Source organism: Drosophila sechellia, chromosome 2L (assembly GCF_004382195.2).
Source record: "Drosophila sechellia strain sech25 chromosome 2L, ASM438219v1, whole genome shotgun sequence".
Lineage (NCBI taxonomy): Eukaryota > Metazoa > Arthropoda > Insecta > Diptera > Drosophilidae > Drosophila > Drosophila sechellia.
In genome coordinates, this window is record NC_045949.1 from 330865 (window position 1) to 350821 (window position 19957).

The window sequence follows — 19957 nt, forward strand, 5'->3', positions numbered from 1 at the left end:
AAGAACTAAATCCATTGGAATTGAAAATATTTTTATCTTTCTCGTACCTCTACAACTAACTCACGCTATAACTATTTGGGAAAATTAAACGGAGCTCTATAGGAATACATCATAGAGTTAAAAGGGGCGCCCGGGGCGCCTAGAAAAGGAAATGGAAACACTTGCGAAGGTAGACTGGCTGCGGCCGATACGGCGGCTTTGGTGCCTCGCTTCCGCTTCTGTTTGGATACAGGAGCTGGGTGAGGCTCTTCGCTGGACTCCGAGTCATCGCTCTCGCTGCTGTCATCTTCATCTTCGTCGTCATCTTCGTCGTCATCTTCCTCGTCATGATCCTTTGGCTCTACCTTCATCCTTTTCTGTGTCGACTTCTTAATCTTTTTTATTGATGCCTTTTTGTCCTTTTTGGGTTTTGCTGAAACTGGAGCTGGGACTGTGCCAGCAGGAAATCCAAATCCTTGCTCGCAATGAAAGGCATTCATCTGCTGCATGGCAAACTCCACAAACGACTGGATGGCAATATTTAGATTGGGCGGGTTTGGACAGTTCTTGAGACCATGATAGTTGCCGGAGCAATTACGACATATCATCTGACACTGGAAGGAGGTGTGGCCCTGGGAGAGAAGATGTTGTTAAATTGGGTAACATTCTTTTAAAATATTTACCTTCTTGTCGCATATGCCACACACATCCACGGTTTTACCCTTGTTTTTTTGCTTTCTGGCCTTCTTGTCGTCTTCAGGTTCGGTGCTTTCCTCCTCATCCGTAATGGTAAACTGGCGCTCCTGAGAGCCCATGCAGACAACATCCTCCTCGGTGCTCTTTTCGATCGCCGCCTTTTTACTCTTTGCCGGCGGATGACTCGGTTCCTTATCGGTGTCGCTGTCCAAAGATGAAGAGTCGGAGGACGAAACAGGTTTTACAGCCTTTGGTTTCGGAGTTGATGCTACAGGTGTTTTACTGGGCTTCGCTTTTGGGGACGACGCCACCACTGCCTTAGGGTTCACTACCATTTCCCCTGGTTCGGGTTCAGACTCCTCTTCCGAAGTAGATGATGACCTGGAGGAGTTACCCTTTTTCTTATTAGGGGATTTTGGCTCCGGTTTGACAAATTGCTTTATTTTTGACTTGTGCTCCAGTTCCTTCTCCTTCTTGATATTGATTAGCGGCACAGTCGGTTCTTCTGACGTAATAGGCACATCAGGTGGTGCAACAGATACAGGTGGTGGTGGCGTCAAGTCCGCAGCGAAAGTAACAGGTGGCAGGCTCTCCTGTCTGATGGAGGAGGGAGCAGGCGAGGATCGAGGCAGAGGTGGGTCTTCGGTAAAGTCCCCCACCTTATCGAAGTACAGCATGTGACTTTGGCCCGGACTGACATGCTGATCCTTAGCTTGCCACGAGTTGTTACGACCACCACGTCTATTGGAATCTCTGCCGCGGTTCCCTCTCCGGCCACCCCAACCACCACCTCCTCCGCCACCGCCTCCTCCGCCACCGCGTCTATTCCTTCGCCCCCCTCTCTTGTTTGGCTGATGATTATCCAGCTCCTGTTGGGGATCTCTGAACTTGTTAAACGCGTTCCCATTCTGCCCACCTTCTGATCCAGCGTGCGGCCAGTTTCCATTTTCGGGCCGATTTTGGCTGTGGCTGCCTCTTCCCCCGCCGCCACTGCTGCGCCTCTGCTGATTGTTGCGGCCGTTATTTGAAAACGGTTTTGTGTCCTCTCCTGAGAGGTTCCAGCCGGATTGTCCTCCACCGTTGTGCATTATGGAATTGGTAATATTTATAAAACCGCCTAGTCGCGGCGCACGTGTTGAGCCGATTGGGATTATCGATAAGATCCGATTGTTCGTGGGACTGCCGACGTGGCTTCTTTCAAGCCAAAACTATTAATTATATGTATTAAGCTTGAGTACCTTATATATAATATAATATGTATATAATACTGTGACAAATACTTTGACACAATACATGTAATGGACAAAGTGAAGTGACCAATGAAAGCATTACTATAAGCCTTAATATAAGGTTACTATAAGCTCTAACATTTATAGCTAGTTTCGATAGTTTCTGAAACGGGCACCTCTGAAACCGTCAGATGTACGAAATTCAGTTTGGCCACAAATAACACGCTATGAATTCTACCAATCCGAAGAAAACAGTAGATAATGATCGCCATGAACGTCAATTGCAGAGCCGCACCAAGGACTGGGGCAAAACTAAGTTCAAGCCAAAGAAGTATGTCCAACCGAAACCAGTACTCGTGCCACAGGCAACTGCGACGCCCTGGCAGCATGTGAAGAACGACATAATTACGGATTCGTCGGACCGGGGACACCAGGATGTGGACAGCGAGGACGCAAGGCAGTTCATGCAGCAGCGTCAGAAGAATCACCGGCGTAATGTCATAGAAGCCAACCGGTCGCAGGATACTATATGGGAGCCCTTCAACGATGAGAAGCCCTCCACGGAAAGAAAACAACAGCTCTCCACGGACGTTGAGAACTTCACTTTTAAGGAGCGCAACTTTTTCCGAAAGCACCTTACACTGGGCTTCAGTTTAACGCAAAAGAATGCAACACTCAAATCTGCCCTAAAGGACTTGAAATATAAACAGCTGACACAGGACAAGTTAGAATTAGAACGTTCGAATCATACACGTCGAAATGTGAAATCATCTAATGCAAACGATGCAAAGGGTAGCAATCCCTTTCAGAAAATGCGAGATAATTCACATCCTTATCGAAAGAAGGGACAGAATACGAAAAATCCTTTTCAAAAAGGGCCACATAGTGAATAAGTTTAGCTTATCCCCTACCCCTTAGGTGACTTCACAACCCAACTGGCAAAACATGAAGTACCAATTCAAAAATAAATAAAAGATTCTTAGTCGGGTGACAAATCAGAAATGTATACACAACATTACTACACACTTTATGCAAATCTTAAAAATAGTGGTACAAATACATGTGGAATAGGTCGGCGAAAATAAATAAACTAAACAGAGTTCGGCTCCTCCTCCGTTGGGAGGAGCAAGAGGAGATTGAAGCGGCGCCCGCTGCGCCATGGTTCCAGCCAAAAATCGTCCAAATGCAATTTCAGCCATGTACATTGGAAAGCTTGGCGATAAGGTGGTTAAACTTGCCGTTGGTGGTCACCGATTTTTTGCCCGATCGCACTTGTTCCGGCGAGTGCTGCAGAAAGTAAACGACGATAAATTCGAGTGTTTGATTGGCTTCCTTAGGGTACATCATGTTAAAGGTATAGTAGTAGCAGATCAACTGGGCCAGAATGTCCGGCAGGTCTTCGTCTTTGGCAGCGAATGTTGCCATTATCTGACCTTCGATATAGACCTTCGCCTCCATTTGCGATTCCACGCCGTCGGTGGTTGTTATGGGTGAATCTGTGGGAAGATAAATATTTTAATAAGTATTCTAACACTTTTAGTAATATTAATTTTAAAATAAAAATTTTGTGTACTTACTGACTAGAGCCACCCAGGGGGCGTTTGTGGGATTCGTGCTTTGCAGTGATTCCTTACTAAGGGAACTGCTGTCGAGGTGCTTGAAAATGTAGTCGGGATCCTCATTGAAATAGTACGCTATGCCACGCAGGAAATTAGCGTTGGTCTCCTCCAAAGCGCTGATCTTCTTGTTCTTCGAACTCTTAAAAAACCTGAAAAAGCGATCCTTTTCGCTAGCCAAGCGCTTCTCTAGAGCCCGGGGATCGATGGACATAAGCAGCTCAAAGTGCTGGTACAGCACAGCCTTGTCAAAAATATATGGCCAATTGTCCTTAATGGCCGTTATATCCGGGATCTTTTCGCTGTTATTAAAAAAGGAGCGCTGCAGCGGGAAGCACTCTTTCATGTATTCGATTATGACGGACGGTTCCAGTGGGGAACTGCCTCGGTAGCTGGAGATTAGTAACTCCTTTTTGTGCTCCAAATCCCTGTTGAGAGCTAGCGATTTTGCATCACCATTGGAAGCACCACCTCCGAATTTTCGTTTTTTATTAGGGATGTGGATCTCAAAGGTTCCTGAGCTGCCGCGTTTCTGGGGTTTGTTTAGTGCATTGTTCCGGTTGATCATCTTGGATATGAGCGATTGCGGAGTGGTGGCTATAAACTGTCCCTCGCGGTCTTTTTCGAGTAAGGAGTCGGGGTACTTTTCAGCCGCCTGCTGGGCGACCTGTCGGAAAATCCGTATGGGAATGTGGGCGGATATTTCACGGAGAGCCTCCACCAAAACATTTGCCAGTGTATTCAAGCGCTTGCCCAAACTTCCTTTTCCCTTCAGTAGTTTCATTATGTCCCCAGGCACCTTGCTCCAGGGTATTGAGAACTCCTTGAATAAAGCAGAACTCTTTGCACTTGATGGCGTTACGCTGGACAGCGACATGGTCTCGTCATTAGAGACCGTCGAATCGTTCGGGTTCGACACAATACTATTGTTGGCATAGAAGCTGGGATCCACCGAGCTGCCGGCGCGTTCGGATCGGTTGAGGGGAGATGGCGGAGGAAGCACCACATACTCCTCCGACTCGGCGAGGAGCATCAACAGAATCTTCTCCTTGGCGGCGAACAAGAGCACGTCGTCCTCGCAGATCTCGCAGCCGTTGCTCTCCAGGACAATTGTGTTGCCGCACAGGCCGTATTTATGAGCTACCGAATATAAATATATACATAAATTAATATTGATATAAATTAGATAAAATATTTACAATTATTTAATTCCTATCCTAGATAAATATATCATGGTCAAATTTATATTTTTAAATGCAGAAATGCCATGGACCCAAAAGATTCTTATTAAAGAGCCAGTCTTGGCCACTGGCTAATAACTTCCAACTGGGCAAAGTTCATAGTAATACCGGATTAATAGATACCCAATTCGACGGACGCTCCTTACCTTTGTCGATTACATCCTTTCGAGTGGGCAACGACATGAAGGTCTTCTTGATCTTGCGATCGGCGCTGCATATGGTAATTAATACTTTGTCAGCCAGCTCGGTCTTCGGCTTGCCCTCGTCCCGGTCGTCCTTCTGGACAGCCCCAGTGGAATGTGTCGGTTCTGCGGCTAAAAGGCAAACGTTATCAAGGAAACCAGACTAGCTTTAAGCAAGTTTGCTAACCGGGGGCTTTCTCACCGCAGCTCTCTGGCTTTTTCGCTCCTCCTGTTTGTACACCATTTTCGATTGTTGCCTTTGCGAGTGCGGCCGGCGCTTGGTTTGGATTTTGATTCGGACTGATCGGCGCCTGCTGGGTGCTATGATCGCCGCCGGAACTGGCGGGCGGTGCGGGGGCAACGTCCATGGCTTCTATTTGCGTTTGCGCGACTCCAACCAAGCCCTGTTATTCGTGTGTTTGGACCGTGCCGTGAAATAATATTGCAGAATAGGGATGTAAAAACTACATCGATGCTTGGTGCGCTATCGCGGTGTTATCGATACTCCGCACCCAGTGTGACCGTCGAGGGCTTGGCATAAATAAATAAGCCAGCGGCCAGCATTGCCACATAGTCAAAATGTTGCGGGGAACACCCTTTTCGTTTGCTGATGCATTTCTACCTATGGTCATATTTTCCATTTTTTTATTGATGTTATCTTATGTTACGATCGAAAAAAATAAATCCGATTTGTGTGCGTATTTTTCGACTTGTTGCAGCTATGACCGATAATAATCGATAACATGCTAATCTCGCAGACCGATAACATGGGTATATTTAAACTGGCCCTGAATGGTCGCACATTTGTTGCTTCAGCTTCACGTTGAGTCGCGTTTATTTTTGTTTTCCTCCTTGGTTCCTGTTTTTCTCCTTTTTAAAAACACTGCAAGCCGCCACAGGAAACAATTAATCCAGGAAATCCTGAGTCCATCGAAAGTACCTTCACGATGCACTGACGAACCGCTGAGCAAGGAACGGGCATCAAGCCATTAAAATTCACACAAGGCAGCTATTTAATGTTTTTTATAAGCGGATGATGTACTTAATCTTTCCGCGCATGCCAAATATTACGTGAGAGACTCGCCTCTGGCAAATATTGGGAGTAATTTAAGTAACTTGGCTATTTACAAACCGCAGGATGTTCCTGGAGCTTGCGATCTTATGCCTGTGGGTGGTCGCAGACGCCAGTTCGGCCAAGTTCGGCAGCACAACGCCCGCAAGTGCGCAGCAGTCGGATGTGGAATTGGAGCCCATCACTGGGACTCTCAATTACCGATTGTACGCCAAGAAGGGCAGGGACGACAAACCCTGGTTTGATGGCCTGGACAGCAGGCACATCCAGTGTGTCCGACGTGCCCGCTGCTACCCCACCTCGAACGCAACCAACACCTGTTTTGGCTCCAAGCTGCCCTACGAGCTAAGCAGCCTTGATCTCACCGATTTCCACACCGAAAAGGAGCTGAACGAGAAGCTGAACGACTACTACGCCCTGAAGCACGTGCCCAAATGTTGGGCTGCCATACAGGTGAGGAATCTTAACAGCATATAATGTACCTAATGATTTCAAGGGGTGGGGCCGAGTCTGTATTGAAATACATATTGTCACATTATTATCTGATAAGGAAGTGTATTAGAAACAAGTTAAGCACACAAATTTGGCCTAACGATATTTTGCCATTTAATTACGCTTTGTGTTCAAGCAGTGAAAGAAATATATGATTTGCTTTATAATAGGAAGATTCAGATATAGATACATATTCAGTTGTGGCTTAAGTTTCTCTGTAGATATTATTGTATTTCAAATCTTTTTCTTCGATATTCCGGATTAGTTTAACACACCAATTTTTACATGTTTATAGCCCTTTTTGTGTGCCGTCTTTAAGCCGAAGTGTGAAAAAATCAACGGCGAGGACATGGTCTACCTGCCATCTTACGAGATGTGCCGAATTACCATGGAACCCTGTCGCATTTTGTACAACACGACGTTTTTCCCGAAATTTCTTCGCTGCAACGAAACACTCTTTCCGACGAAATGCACAAACGGAGCACGAGGAATGAAATTCAACGGAACTGGCCAGTGCTTGAGTCCTTTGGTTCCGACAGATACGTCAGCCAGCTATTATCCTGGCATCGAGGGCTGCGGCGTGCGATGCAAGGATCCACTCTATACCGATGATGAGCACCGGCAGATCCACAAGCTGATCGGATGGGCTGGCAGCCTATGTCTTCTGTCCAACCTTTTCGTGGTGTCCACCTTCTTCATCGACTGGAAGAATGCCAACAAGTATCCAGCAGTGATTGTGTTCTACATAAATCTTTGCTTTCTAATTGCTTGCGTCGGGTATGTTTTGAGCACTATTTTGTATTAGTATTCTAACTCAACCATTTAATTTCCTTGCAGCTGGTTGCTGCAGTTTACTTCGGGCTCGCGAGAGGACATAGTATGTCGTAAGGATGGAACGCTTCGCCACTCAGAGCCCACAGCCGGTGAAAATCTTTCTTGTATAGTGATATTTGTGCTGGTCTATTATTTTCTCACCGCTGGAATGGTTTGGTTTGTGTTCCTCACCTACGCCTGGCATTGGAGGGCCATGGGCCACGTCCAAGATCGGATAGATAAGAAAGGTTCATACTTTCACCTCGTGGCCTGGTCACTACCCCTTGTGCTTACCATTACCACGATGGCTTTCAGTGAGGTGGATGGAAATAGCATTGTGGGCATCTGCTTCGTAGGTTATATTAATCATTCAATGAGGGCAGGACTGCTTCTTGGTCCGCTCTGCGGAGTGATCCTCATTGGTGGATATTTCATCACCCGCGGCATGGTGATGCTTTTTGGACTAAAACACTTTGCTAATGACATTAAATCAACTTCGGCGAGCAACAAAATCCATTTGATCATCATGCGCATGGGAGTCTGTGCTCTGCTCACTTTAGTTTTCATACTGGTGGCCATTGCGTGCCACGTTACGGAGTTTAGGCATGCAGACGAATGGTCCCAGAGCTTCAGACAGTTTATAATGTGAGTGTAAATACTCGTTTATAACTTTTTCCATACGCCTCAACTTTAATCGATAATTCTTTTGTTTAGCTGCAAAATTTCTTCAGTTTTTGAAGAAAAAAGTTCCTGTCGAATTGAAAACCGGCCTAGTGTTGGCGTTCTTCAACTGCATTTGCTGTGTCTCTTCAGCTCTGGAATCGTGATGTCCACCTGGTGCTGGACACCATCTTCAATTGAGACTTGGAAGCGTTATATAAGAAAGTATGTTTCGCCGTCCTACCAAAATTTGCATTAGTTATCATTACTATCGATTTTAAAACCTTTGCAGAAAGTGTGGCAAAGAGGTGATCGAGGAAGTGAAAATGCCGAAGCACAAGGTCATTGCCCAGACATGGGCCAAGCGCAAGGATTTCGAGGACAAGGGCAGGCTCTCCATAACGCTCTACAACACTCACACGGATCCTGTGGGGCTCAATTTCGATGTGAACGATCTGAACTCTTCTGAGACGAATGACATCTCATCAACTTGGGCTGCTTACCTCCCGCAGTGCGTAAAACGTCGCATGGCCTTGACGGGAGCAGCGACAGGTAATTCGTCAAGCCATGGACCGCGAAAAAATTCCTTGGATTCTGAGATAAGTGTAAGTGTTCGACATGTTTCCGTTGAATCCCGCAGAAATTCGGTGGACTCGCAGGTATCAGTGAAAATAGCTGAAATGAAGACCAAAGTGGCGTCCAGATCAAGGGGAAAACACGGAGGCTCTTCCAGCAACAGGAGAACTCAAAGGAGAAGGGATTATATAGCAGCTGCCACTGGGAAAAGCAGTAGGAGAAGGGAAAGCAGTACTTCGGTGGAGTCGCAGGTCATTGCGCTCAAGAAAACGACCTATCCCAATGCTAGTCACAAAGTGGGCGTGTTTGCTCATCACAGCTCCAAGAAACAACACAATTACACCAGCTCCATGAAGCGAAGGACTGCTAATGCCGGACTGGATCCCTCTATTCTTAATGAATTCCTGCAGAAAAATGGGGATTTTATATTCCCATTCCTCCAAAATCAGGACATGAGCTCTAGTTCGGAGGAGGATAATTCGCGAGCATCCCAAAAGATTCAGGATCTTAACGTGGTTGTAAAGCAGCAGGAAATAAGTGAGGATGATCACGATGGAATAAAGATTGAAGAACTGCCAAATAGCAAACAGGTGGCATTGGAGAACTTTCTTAAAAACATAAAAAAATCGAATGAATCCCATTGTAACCGACATTCCCGCAATTCCGCAAGAAGCCAGTCAAGAAAGTCCCAAAAGAGACATCTCAAGAACCCTGCTGCTGATCTAGATTTCAGGAAGGACTGTGTAAAGTATCGGTCTAACGACTCACTTAGCTGCTCCTCTGAGGAACTGGACGTAGCTTTGGACGTAGGAAGCCTTCTTAACAGCTCTTTTTCTGGAATATCCATGGGCAAACCACATAGTAGAAACAGCAAAACCAGCTGTGATGTGGGCATTCAGGCTAATCCTTTCGAGCTAGTTCCCAGTTACGGAGAAGACGAACTGCAGCAGGCCATGCGACTCCTAAACGCAGCCAGCAGACAAAGAACTGAAGCAGCCATTGATGATTTCGGAGGAACAGAGCTGCAAGGCTTGTTGGGTCATTCCCATCGGCATCAAAGGGAGCCCACGTTTATGAGCGAGTCGGACAAACTTAAAATGTTATTGCTTCCTTCAAAATAACAAGACTAGATGAGCAATTGATGCATTTACTTCAGGTTCAAAAACTCGTACAATATTGTAGTTTCTGCTTTAAGATTTCAAATTTCAAAAAATCTTATCAATTTTACGAAAACTGTACTATTGTTAATTTTAATTGTTCAACGATTTGTAAGATTTCACAAGAATTGGAAACCGAAATGATATTTAAAACAAACAAGTACGAAATCGTAGCACACAAGCCAGAGCAGTTTACATGCGATGAACATTTAGATTCTTCTTAATCGATTACTAGAACAGACTGAGCGAAACTAGAACTACGAATACTCATAGTCATTAAGCTGCAAATTTTATTTTACAAATTCATCTTCCCATCTAGCTTGTAAGCATTCGAATCTCTGTGTACGTTTGTGAATGACTGTTTCCTTAATCCTGGTACTCACGCCAAAGTAAATGCCAAAGAGGATAATAATTTATTTTCATTAATTTTCTTTGCCGTGGGTACAGGACTTAGAATTAGAATGTAGATTATACATTTAAGTACGATATAAATAAGCCTCTTTGGGCACACAAATCGTACCTCAGAAAGTGCCTTCAAGTTTACAAAATCATACATCATACTTTGTGTAACTAATAAACGATTTTAAATCCTCGAGTCCTAGCCTTGCTTCAATTTCTGTTGATTTATGAGCTTAAACTCCGGACCCCACACGACGTTGTTGGCGAACTCGCCGAGCAGATAGCATACCAGGTTGAACCCCACAAGCAGTGCCAAAAACACGTAGCGCAGGTATGCGGGCAGCACTTCCAGAATGGGATACACCCACTCGCCACTGAAGTAGCGAACAATGTGCAGCCAGATGATGTAAAGCAGGATGAAGGAGACGTTGCCCGTGATGCCCGCCAATCGACTCGGATAGCGGCGGAAGCAGGTAAACAGGTCCATAATGGCCAAAAGGGCCACATTCGTGTGTACCACGTGATTCAACCAGCTGCAAATATTGAGAAACACAGGTAAATCAAAACACAGTAACTTAAACCGGCTGAAAAACGTAAACACTTGCCTGGGGAAAATCGCATCCAGCGCTGAGGGAAAGATGAGCTCACGGTCCCATACGTAGATGACCCAAAACGAGAGGCAGACATTGTGGGCCACAGGGAAGGCAAAGGCGGCGAACACGTAGTCCCTCACCGATCGCAACATGGACTTTGAATCCCCGGAGACCTTGTTATCGCCGAAGAGATCGTTCAGCAGAGCCAATGAGTGGTAGATGGCCTGCAGAATGACGTCCAAAAAAGTAAGGTACTTGAACTTGCCGCCCCAGCGCGCCTTCAGCTCATCCTCATCTATCAAATCCGTGGGCCAGTGCACCCGGAAGTAGTGGAAGTATATCCCATACGAAAACTGCGCTGCCGCCAGGAGATGGACAAGGAATCTCAGATATTTAAAGGCCCCGCTCGTATAGGCATCGTTGCAAGTGTTCAACTGGGCTTTAGTGGCCTCGACAGCTTCCTTGGCGGCATTGAACTCGCGCACCTGCTTCTTGCTCTTGCCCATTTCCACCAGAAAAAGTACTAAGGGCACCGCACGCTGAGCAAAACAAAACAAATAAAGGTAGCCAACAGCTGATTAGGGCGCAGCACACGTTGAGTTTCATGACAGGCGCTTTCAAGCTAGACCCAGCTTTTTAAAGCCAAATCGACATGCGCCATATCGAAGTTTGAAAATCGGTTTATTCGAAGCTCCCCACCTGAAAACAGTTTTCGCAGCAGATGAAGAGTTTAATCGCTTTATTATGGTACTATAATTGAATAACAGTGGTATTCAAAGATGACGTTGAATCAGAGTGCTTGATATGAGGAGTTTAATCAAGAAGGCATTTTTGCATTTTGGTTAATCTACTAAAACCTATCGAAAGTCGCGCGCACTCAATAGAAACTACGGCTATAATCTCAGTTACAATGTATGCGTAATAAGAATATAATGAATATCATTAGCAAACGGGTTTCCCTATTACGATTAAAGACTCCGAATTCAATATTACTGGAAAATATATTATCGAGTTGATGTTGCAAGTTTCGTTTATTATTTCTCACATATTTTGTACGCCTTCTTCAGTCAACTTTGCAGCACGATTGTACATACATACTTATAAATACTTTCTTTGGCTGAGAAGATCGAACAATATGAGCAAAATGTATAATCGAGACCTGTCAATCACTATTTGTATTTTGTGTCTAATTAACGCAACTACATCGAACAGAAACGGGTCACAGCCTACTCCTAGTTGGACTTGCGCTTGGCCAACTTCACTTCCTTGGCCCAGACGGTATTGTTGAGGAACTCGCCCAGCAGGTAAAGTGACAGCGTGAATCCAACGACGGCCGCGAAAAACAGGATGCGTTGAGGAAGCTGGAGAACCTCGAGCACTGGATACACCCAGACACCCGAGTAGTGCTTCACCACGTGAATCCAAACCAGGTAGGCGCCCATGAAAATGGCCAGTCCTGCTAGTCCTTGGCTTCGTTTTGGGTACGACCTGTACGAGATGAACAGCTCCAGGACGATGAAAACCACTATGTTGGTGTGCAGGACGTGGTTGAGCCAGCTGAAAGAGAAAAACAATAGGTGAAATCAAGACTTTCCAGACCAATTCTTGTAGTGCTTTAATTTTATCCCCAAACATATTATGACGTTTCAAGCTTTGTCGTAGCAAGCTATGTGAATAAATTAATTACTTTGAAGTAAAAGCCAGAGCCTCAAAACGAGATTATAGGGTCTTAAGGTTAAGTGTCTAAGTAGCATTTTATGAAGATGCTTTATTACTGAAATTAAAAGTAAAACGTTGATCTAATTCCTTCAAATGTATGAATACTTCTTAGGATATACATATAATTTAAAGATATAGTTCCAAGTAAATCGAACTTAAAAAGCATGGATATAAATAAGCACAACTACCACAATACCGTAAATAGGCGTCAGTGGTATACAAAATGGATATGGCTTGAATTAGACATGCTTAGAATGCTAATCTGGTCATGATACGCGAACTCAAGCGATGAAAATAATTCAATTTGTTGACCAGAATATGCCTTCCTGCCAGCAAGGCCATCTTGGTTTCAACTGTTTTTGAGGTCTCACCTGGGAAACACGGGGTCCAGCACCTTGGGGAAGACCAGCTCCCTGTCGATAGCGTACAGTGTCCAGAAGGTCACGCCCACGTTGATAGCCACTGGAAAGGCCAATGTAGCCATCAGCCAGTCCTTGAACCTGCGCACCGCCGGAGGTTTCTTGGGTGTCAGCTCATTAGTGCCCACGAAATCGTTGACCAGCGATACAATATAGTACAGTGCCTGAATTATCTGTAAGTGCAAGAGCATTTGACGTGTGTGAGATAATGCGAATGCGGCTAGAATTGAAGGGTTGCTTAAGTGGAGTGGAAGGAATTTCAGTTAGCGAAAAAACGTTGCACAAGCATTTCCTGTACAATTTCAGCAGCAATAAGAGGTAAGACGTGAGTTTGTTAGTAAAGCACTGAATTTGGAGGGATTGAAGTAGTTGCTTTCCGGTGGAATGGTATAAGAAGCATTCGACATATATTTATTGCAAATACTGCTTAAACAAAAGTTTTTCATAGAAGATCTTCAAAAAGCTCTAACTTTTATACACTGGAGCCCTTCATAAATCCATCTCTTCATCACTCAAGAAAATCCCATGATTCTAACCACTGTCCTATTCATTTTTTTCTGTGTATCTTAATATATGCGTTCGTACAAGTAACAATCAGAGTGAACTTTAAACCGCGCTGCGTTCGTGATTCTAATGGCAGATGGATATTACCGCATCCAGGAACGTTAGGTATTTGAATTTGCCCCCCCAGGGATGATGGATCCGCATCTCTGGCTCGCTGGTGGGGAACTGCACGTAGTTGTAGTCGTAATAGATGCCGTAGCCAAATTGCACGGCCGCCGTCAGGTGGAGCAGAGTCCTCAGAGCCCCGTAGACGCCCTGGTACACGGAGTTGCCTCGCACGGATGCCATTTTCCTGCTGCAGCTGCTGCTCTGCTCTCGATTGATTTTTCACGGCACCAAAACACAAACAAACCGGTCTGGTCTGTCGCTCCGAAAGTACTACTGCTTGCGAGTCGCAACCACCCCAAAAAAAAGGGGCGAGCGGTGGAACAGTGTGCCCGAGCCGGAGCAGGGCCACAATACCAGGTGTTCGGATATACACATATATGTATGTACCTCCATGTAGGGTTGTAAGGTACATCGAGATTTATATGAGATAAAGTTTTAACATTTCAATTCTGGTCTGAGTACATTTATGAAGATGTGAATTTATTTCAAATTAACAGGAGCTTATTTGAATTTGTAAGAATTTTTGGTTTTTAATTTATAAATTCGTGATGTAATTTCATAAAAATATTATTTTCTCCAAAACCATTCAGCAATTGATGTTGTAGTCAATTCTTTGACAATAATCATGAACGAAATTTCAAATATTATTCACTCTCGTCTACCCTATGAAGCCACATATCATATCATTCAGGTTGTATCAAAATACATTTTCCTAAGCCAAAGGTATCTTTACTGACTACAAGCGATTAGATTTGAGTGTATGGGATCGAACTAGCACATCAGGCCATTACAAATCCAAAACCAGTTATGCATCGCCTTCGTTTAACCGGTGTAGAGATTTTCGATATGAACTCATCGGCTTACCGCACAAATAAAAGTTAGGAACTTGAATTTTCCGGCGAAGGGCACCGTGTTGGGCATGTCGAGTGTGTGGAAGATGTAGACGCCATAGTTGAACTGCAGCACGGCTGTAAAATGGAGGAGCAACTGCACCGCCTTGTTGAAACCCGGCGAAGTGGAACCTTTGCTAGTCGATTTTGACTTGGGCTTGGCCATGTTGAATCTCTTGGTGCCAGATATGTACTGATTGTGGAGTAGCCAGAGTCCAGTCACTAGCAGCAAGGAATATACGATTGCATACAGTAGTCACTCACTAAGAACACCTCCGAACAATCTTGAAACTCTTCGAAGTACTGCTACAACATAATCGACTGTTCACTGTATGTATTTTCGCTTTCGCTTTGAAACTGATAAGGTGCGCTTATCAGCCGCACTCTCAATCGCCGTAGTACAAAGTATTTCCACTTCAGAATGAATTGGCAGAAGCTAAAATGAAGTCCGAAAGCGGTCGCCTAATCCGCATCGAAACGCCTCCGTCCCACGCATATCTACGGATTCATATCCTATGGCAACGGGGGGAGGCACGCGCCTTTCCAAGCGTGTCTATGAATAGATGTGGATACACATGAGCCACATTTATGAGCCGGGGGACAAAGGCTTCTGGAAATATCTTCGCAGCTAATGGCAACTATCGATTCCCGGTCCCATCACCCAGCCCCACCAATCCACCCCCTGTGAAGGTCAAGGAACAAGGCCATCGCGACAAAAGGCACCGCTAACTGAATTACCTGGTAAAATTATCAGGTGCTCTCTTGGTTCTTTGTACCTTCGCCGCTACACGCGATTCATCGATTGTGCGTTAGTAATTGATTGATTAATTGATAATATCCGAAAATAATCACGTACTATCCGCCTACAACTTGTAAATAGAGTTAATTACAGGGCCATCTGCCCTAAGGAACATTTATAATGTAATCATAACGAATCTATTGATCTGTATAGAACACACAATCTTTAAACGTCAGATTATACGTGATGCTCCATTTTTGAGAACCTTAATTAAATGGTCTCCTCGTCGGTGTCCACGCCGCAGACTTCCAAATTGATTTCCGTAAGCTCCTGTTCATCCACCACACTTGTGGCGTCCAGATCACCAGTCTCCATTTTGGGGATTTCTTCCTGCTCCTGCGACTCCTTGGCAGCCTCCTCCAAAGCTCCTCTCTGCTCGAACATGGGATTGTCAAAGGCTCGCTCCCTCACCTCGCCACTTTCCGGGTCGTAAGCCATAATTCCCAGACGATCCACACCAGAAGCTCCTCCTTCACTGGAGCCACCCCCTGCACCAACATTGTCGAAGCGGTTAAACAGCAGATTCCGGCGTAGTCTTAGTCCCAAGTGACGCCACCTCCATCGACGGGGGTCGTGGATCCACTGTGGTATGCGGTTCAGGTAGGGGTTCTCAGGCATAAAGTGCGCCAAAATGACCACGGAAACCAGACCCACCAGTGCCATGCAAAAAAGGATGAGAACAATCGAGGAGAAGCTAACATTCGGATTATAGGGTCGACCAGAAACTTTTAACGTTGTTCCTGTCTTGTTCCAATTGTGTTCGTTCTGCTGTAGAAACTCCAAGCTCCGTTCACTATATTTATGGCGATCAGTTATTACCGCCTGCAGGAAGTTTCCAAACTGCTGGGAGCCCACAAAATCCACGTGCAGGCCGATCTGATCCTTCAGGCTCTCCTGGCTGATGAGGTTACTTATCTGGGCCACAAACTCCTTTCTAGTGCCCTCGGTGCAGTGGGACGTGGGCGTGGACAGAATGGCCCCGCAGATTAGGCAGCACGATCCCAAGGGTCGAACTGGAGACAAGCAGTGGGGCGTCTCGCACTGCTCCTGGACATTGTGGCAAACGGGTTCCAGCAGTCGCTCGAAGTCCTTGTGGCAGCCACACAGCTCTCCTCTGTAGTACTCCACCTGGACGTACTCGGCATTGTAAAAGAGAAATTGGCCCAGATCTCTGCTGATAAGTTGCTCCAAGTACGTTTTTGAAATGGATGAGCCAGCCAAAATAAGTTGTCCCAGCCTCAGATACTGCACGTTTTCTAGGTCAAAGGACAAAGGTCCGTGCCCCTTGATTATGACCTGCTCGTCATCACAGGGAATCCTCTCCAGCTCTGGCGTGAATGTGGAAAATTTCTTAGATTTGTCCGTCCAGGTGCCAGGGTCGAACCATTTACTAGACTTCGGTGGCTTTAAATAGGCCTTCTTCTCCTCGCTCTCACAGGAGGGCTGCTTATCAGATCCAAAGGTAATGGTGGATTCCTCTGCCAAGAGGATCGCCCCTTCTCTGGGGAAAACCAAGCCATCAATGGATATGTCCTCGGGCAAGGGCAACAGGGCTGGGTAGTACTCCGGAAAAACGACCAAATCCTGTGCACATGGCAAGTGGTCATCTAGCCAGGCGGAAGGATCATTGAAGTCCATTCCACCGCCATACCACTTGGTGGCCAGTGCCACTTGGAGCCAGACCAATGCCCAGATCAGCCAACGCCAATGCAAACACATCGTGGGAACTCAGTGAACTCTAAACTAAATCTGAAACGTTCGGAGAATTCCACTCGATGATGTTGCCTCCTATTTGGGGGCGGATAACAATCAGAATTGGAACCAACGAGAGCAAATAAACACAGGGGAGATGGACAGCAGATGTAAATCAGGCTGATGGGGGCAGCTCATACCCTATAACTTTGGGAGCATAAGAACAATAGTTACTATTCAATACTTTAAAATCTCAATGGAATTTTAAGGGACTAGAATAATTCACTTCGAAAATTACAACATGTATATTGTGTTTGTAAATGACATTTGGAAAATCATGGAATTCATGGTTTCTATGCTCTACACAGATTTTGCTTATTTTTTTTTTAATTCTAAACACGGCTAATCCTATTAGGGGATCGAAACCTAAAGATGGTGCGCTCACTAAATCTTTTCTTTGAATATATTTCACTAATAAATTCTTTCGAAGCGAAGATAATTTGGCAAAAAGCGTACACAGATAATTTCACATTTGCTTCAACAATGCAATTGTTTGTCAGAACATAGTTAGTTTATTTTTATTTTGATTTCGCCGATATAAACAATTTCAGCACACCAGATTCTTGAAATGCCCAGAAGACCAGAAGAAAGGTAAAAAATCGACAACGAAAATAATGAACCGGATGGCAGTGGCACCGAAAAGTTCTCGTGATTGTTTCAAGGGACTACATAAAAGAAACAGATCTGTAGATATAAAGCACTTTATGCTGACCAGATCAAAGTACTTTTGGCGGGACAGACGGCGTTAATCAAGGGCAAGCAAGGTCATGCAATAACAAACTAAGATGTTCCTGGAGAGCCGCACAGAAATGGAAAGTCGTGGTGTGGAAATACATATGTACATATATATATACATATATACATAAGTAAAAGCATCGTATCAAAAAGGAGCACCATTCATTCTCATGAATAAATGCAATTAATGCAAAAATGATCTTCATTTCTGGGTCATATCTTTAAGAGATTGTGCAGAAATAATGTCAAGTTGAGGGAAATTTATGGGAATAATATCAGAAGTGCACTCAATATATGTTCGCTATATCCCACTTTAAAACCGAATTTAAGGCAGCATTCGTTTTTCTTCGCATCTTTAACAAAAGAAAAATTTCTCTTAAATGACTTTAATTTCCTTATTTAATAAATTTGTCTTCCTTGGATGGGGTATAAATTATGAAATATATAAGATAAAATTAAAAGTATAATTACATGAAAACAAGTATGTAGACCTATTTCCAGAGTGTCTGCCGAAATTCAAGACATATTTATTTACCCATTCGAAATGAAATTCGCTTTCGACAATGAAACATTCGCTTGTGCCAGTTGCCAAGGAGCTGCGAGAAAAATGCAATAATCCATCGATTTTCTAACAATTTAACGATATGTAAATGAGGCGTCAGAAGCTCCGAATAGCAGAATACCAAATCGAAGCCAACTGCCACGTATGGCACATTTACATTGGCGCCCATCAGATAATCTCGCATTCGTCAGTCCCATACATTTTTGGCCACAGGGAGCCGCAAGAAGTGGAATCGAAAACCTGGAAAACCGCGAACATCTGAGCAAATCAATACTTGTGGCGAGGAAAAGCCGAAAAACGCTTTCCCACGCGGAATGTGCATTGCCATCAGGGAAAAGTGCAGCGCGAATGAGGAAACTCGGCGAGCACAGCTCCCGTATCTGCCGGATACTCCTCCGTATTCCACAGTTGTTGACCCCGCCTGGCCGATAAAAAGAGCGTGCAAGTATGAGAAAATCGAAGGGGAAAGGGGGCGATCCCCAGCGAGCAAGCAAACAAATAAACAAACATATGGCACACATAAACGCGAACATCGGCATACGGACATAGAATATAAATAATTTTTCTTTCGCTGATTTTTCTCGTCTCGAGCTCAACACTTGAAACAACCGAGGCTGGCCGCATTTCCGTCTTGTTTTTTAATATTCCATAATTTCTCACATATGTATCTTTGTATCTTTGTGGCGCTTTCGATGGGCACGCTGTAAATTAACTTACCAGCGACCAGTAGGACAGCAATTTGATTTTCTGGGGCAGCGATTCGGGGACCAGGCGGCGATTGAGGCTCGTCTTCAGTTTGTAGCTCCTTTGGATCTCGAAGGAGCTGTAGTAGAGTCCATAGGCGAATTGGCCCAGTGCACACAGGTGTATGATTGTCACAAAGACGCGCGACTTGTAAAGCTCAACTTTGGTCATCTTGTGGATTTTTCACAGATCCTACACAGGAAGAGCCAGAGGAGACTTCACGTTACACGGGCAGAAAAAATGTGTGACAACATTTGTGACATTTTCATGTAGTACAAATTGCTAAGTAAAAAGCCTTGTTTTTGGTAACGATTTTTGAAAGAAAACATTTAGGACCCCCTACTATCCCTTGATAAATTGAAAATAAATTTTTCTTCGATTTCAATTTAACATTTTAAAAGAAGAATTTGTATTGTTTTCCCTGTGCTTTGCGGTAGGGCGAAAGAAGTGCATTAAAATCGTTGTCAAGGTGTTTTGGCTCTTTAGTCAAGACACCTCGCGTTCGTCAACTCAAAGCGCGCACAAATTTAAATCAATATTTGCGTCACCGACATAAATATTAGAGGTACGGAAACCTGGCCAGGAATATCTTGAAAAAATCTTGAAAATCTTGGCCGCCCTGGAAGAAGTTCCCCGTGGCTCTTGTTTATAAATCGGTTATGTTAATAATTTAATGGTTTTTATGGCCCTTAAAAACAATTGTTGATTGCTTTTCGTTTGATTTCCACACTCTGAACAAATCACCAGGTCCCCGGCACACGCACGCTAAGTATTTTCCTGATTTCTTTTTGGCTTCGCTCGGAGGAAGTGCTCGGCTGCGCTTTTCCCTTGACCGCGGGCACAACTGAGCGTATGGAAAACTGGAGTCGCACTGTTGCCCATACGCCGTGTTGCCTCCTGCCTTTTGTACTCGTTTCCATTGTACTTGGCTGTTGCTTCTGTCTCTGCCTCTGCCTCGGT

At 44.7% G+C, this 19957-nt stretch overlaps 7 protein-coding genes across 10 annotated transcripts; 2 read left to right on the top strand and 5 right to left on the bottom strand.

Moving 5' to 3' along the window:
- Nucleotides 1-14: 14 nt before the first annotated feature.
- On the bottom strand, nt 15-1828 carry LOC6617226 (protein mushroom body miniature). The gene is made up of 2 exons (XM_002041517.2): nt 663-1828; nt 15-611 (listed from the first exon to the last, which is right to left on the bottom strand). Exons 1-2 carry the CDS (start codon nt 1761-1763, stop codon nt 72-74), a joined length of 1641 nt encoding a protein of 546 aa, XP_002041553.1. The 5' UTR covers nt 1764-1828; the 3' UTR covers nt 15-71.
- Nucleotides 1829-2079: 251 nt separating this feature from the next.
- Nucleotides 2080-2910, top strand: LOC6617227. The gene has a single exon (XM_002041518.2). The coding sequence runs from the start codon at nt 2132-2134 to the stop codon at nt 2795-2797; it is 666 nt and encodes a 221-aa protein (XP_002041554.1). The 5' UTR covers nt 2080-2131; the 3' UTR covers nt 2798-2910.
- On the bottom strand, nt 2888-5442 carry LOC6617228. Of its 2 annotated transcripts, none has more exons than XM_002041519.2 (4): nt 5146-5442; nt 4908-5075; nt 3482-4660; nt 2888-3400 (listed from the first exon to the last, which is right to left on the bottom strand). In XM_002041519.2, exons 1-4 carry the CDS (start codon nt 5309-5311, stop codon nt 3096-3098), a joined length of 1818 nt encoding a protein of 605 aa, XP_002041555.1. In that variant the 5' UTR covers nt 5312-5442; the 3' UTR covers nt 2888-3095. The 2 variants fall into 2 exon arrangements, with proteins under 2 accessions (XP_002041555.1, XP_032583609.1); XM_032727718.1 differs by having other exon boundaries at nt 5131-5441.
- A 311-nt stretch (nt 5443-5753) lies between these two features.
- Nucleotides 5754-10308, top strand: LOC6617229 (protein smoothened). Its single transcript, XM_002041520.2, has 6 exons — nt 5754-6014; nt 6081-6468; nt 6803-7284; nt 7345-7965; nt 8035-8205; nt 8273-10308. Exons 1-6 carry the CDS (start codon nt 5977-5979, stop codon nt 9675-9677), a joined length of 3105 nt encoding a protein of 1034 aa, XP_002041556.1. The 5' UTR covers nt 5754-5976; the 3' UTR covers nt 9678-10308.
- LOC6617230 (androgen-induced gene 1 protein) lies at nt 9684-11259 on the bottom strand. The gene is made up of 2 exons (XM_002041521.2): nt 10718-11259; nt 9684-10645 (listed from the first exon to the last, which is right to left on the bottom strand). The coding sequence occupies exons 1-2, from the start codon at nt 11209-11211 to the stop codon at nt 10312-10314; spliced, it is 828 nt and encodes a 275-aa protein (XP_002041557.1). The 5' UTR covers nt 11212-11259; the 3' UTR covers nt 9684-10311.
- A 168-nt stretch (nt 11260-11427) lies between these two features.
- Nucleotides 11428-19867, bottom strand: LOC6617231 (androgen-induced gene 1 protein). Of its 3 annotated transcripts, XM_032727721.1 has the most exons (4): nt 19762-19867; nt 18971-19189; nt 12796-13016; nt 11428-12262 (listed from the first exon to the last, which is right to left on the bottom strand). In XM_032727721.1, exons 2-4 carry the CDS (start codon nt 19166-19168, stop codon nt 11938-11940), a joined length of 744 nt encoding a protein of 247 aa, XP_032583612.1. In that variant the 5' UTR covers nt 19169-19189; nt 19762-19867; the 3' UTR covers nt 11428-11937. The 3 variants fall into 3 exon arrangements, with proteins under 3 accessions (XP_032583612.1, XP_002041558.1, XP_032583611.1); XM_002041522.2 differs by lacking the exons at nt 18971-19189; nt 19762-19867 and adding an exon at nt 14380-14594; XM_032727720.1 differs by lacking the exons at nt 18971-19189; nt 19762-19867 and adding an exon at nt 13495-13800.
- Nucleotides 15288-16942, bottom strand: LOC6617232 (protein amnionless). The gene has a single exon (XM_002041523.2). It carries the CDS (start codon nt 16921-16923, stop codon nt 15415-15417), a length of 1509 nt encoding a protein of 502 aa, XP_002041559.1. The 5' UTR covers nt 16924-16942; the 3' UTR covers nt 15288-15414.
- Nucleotides 19868-19957: the final 90 nt, after the last annotated feature.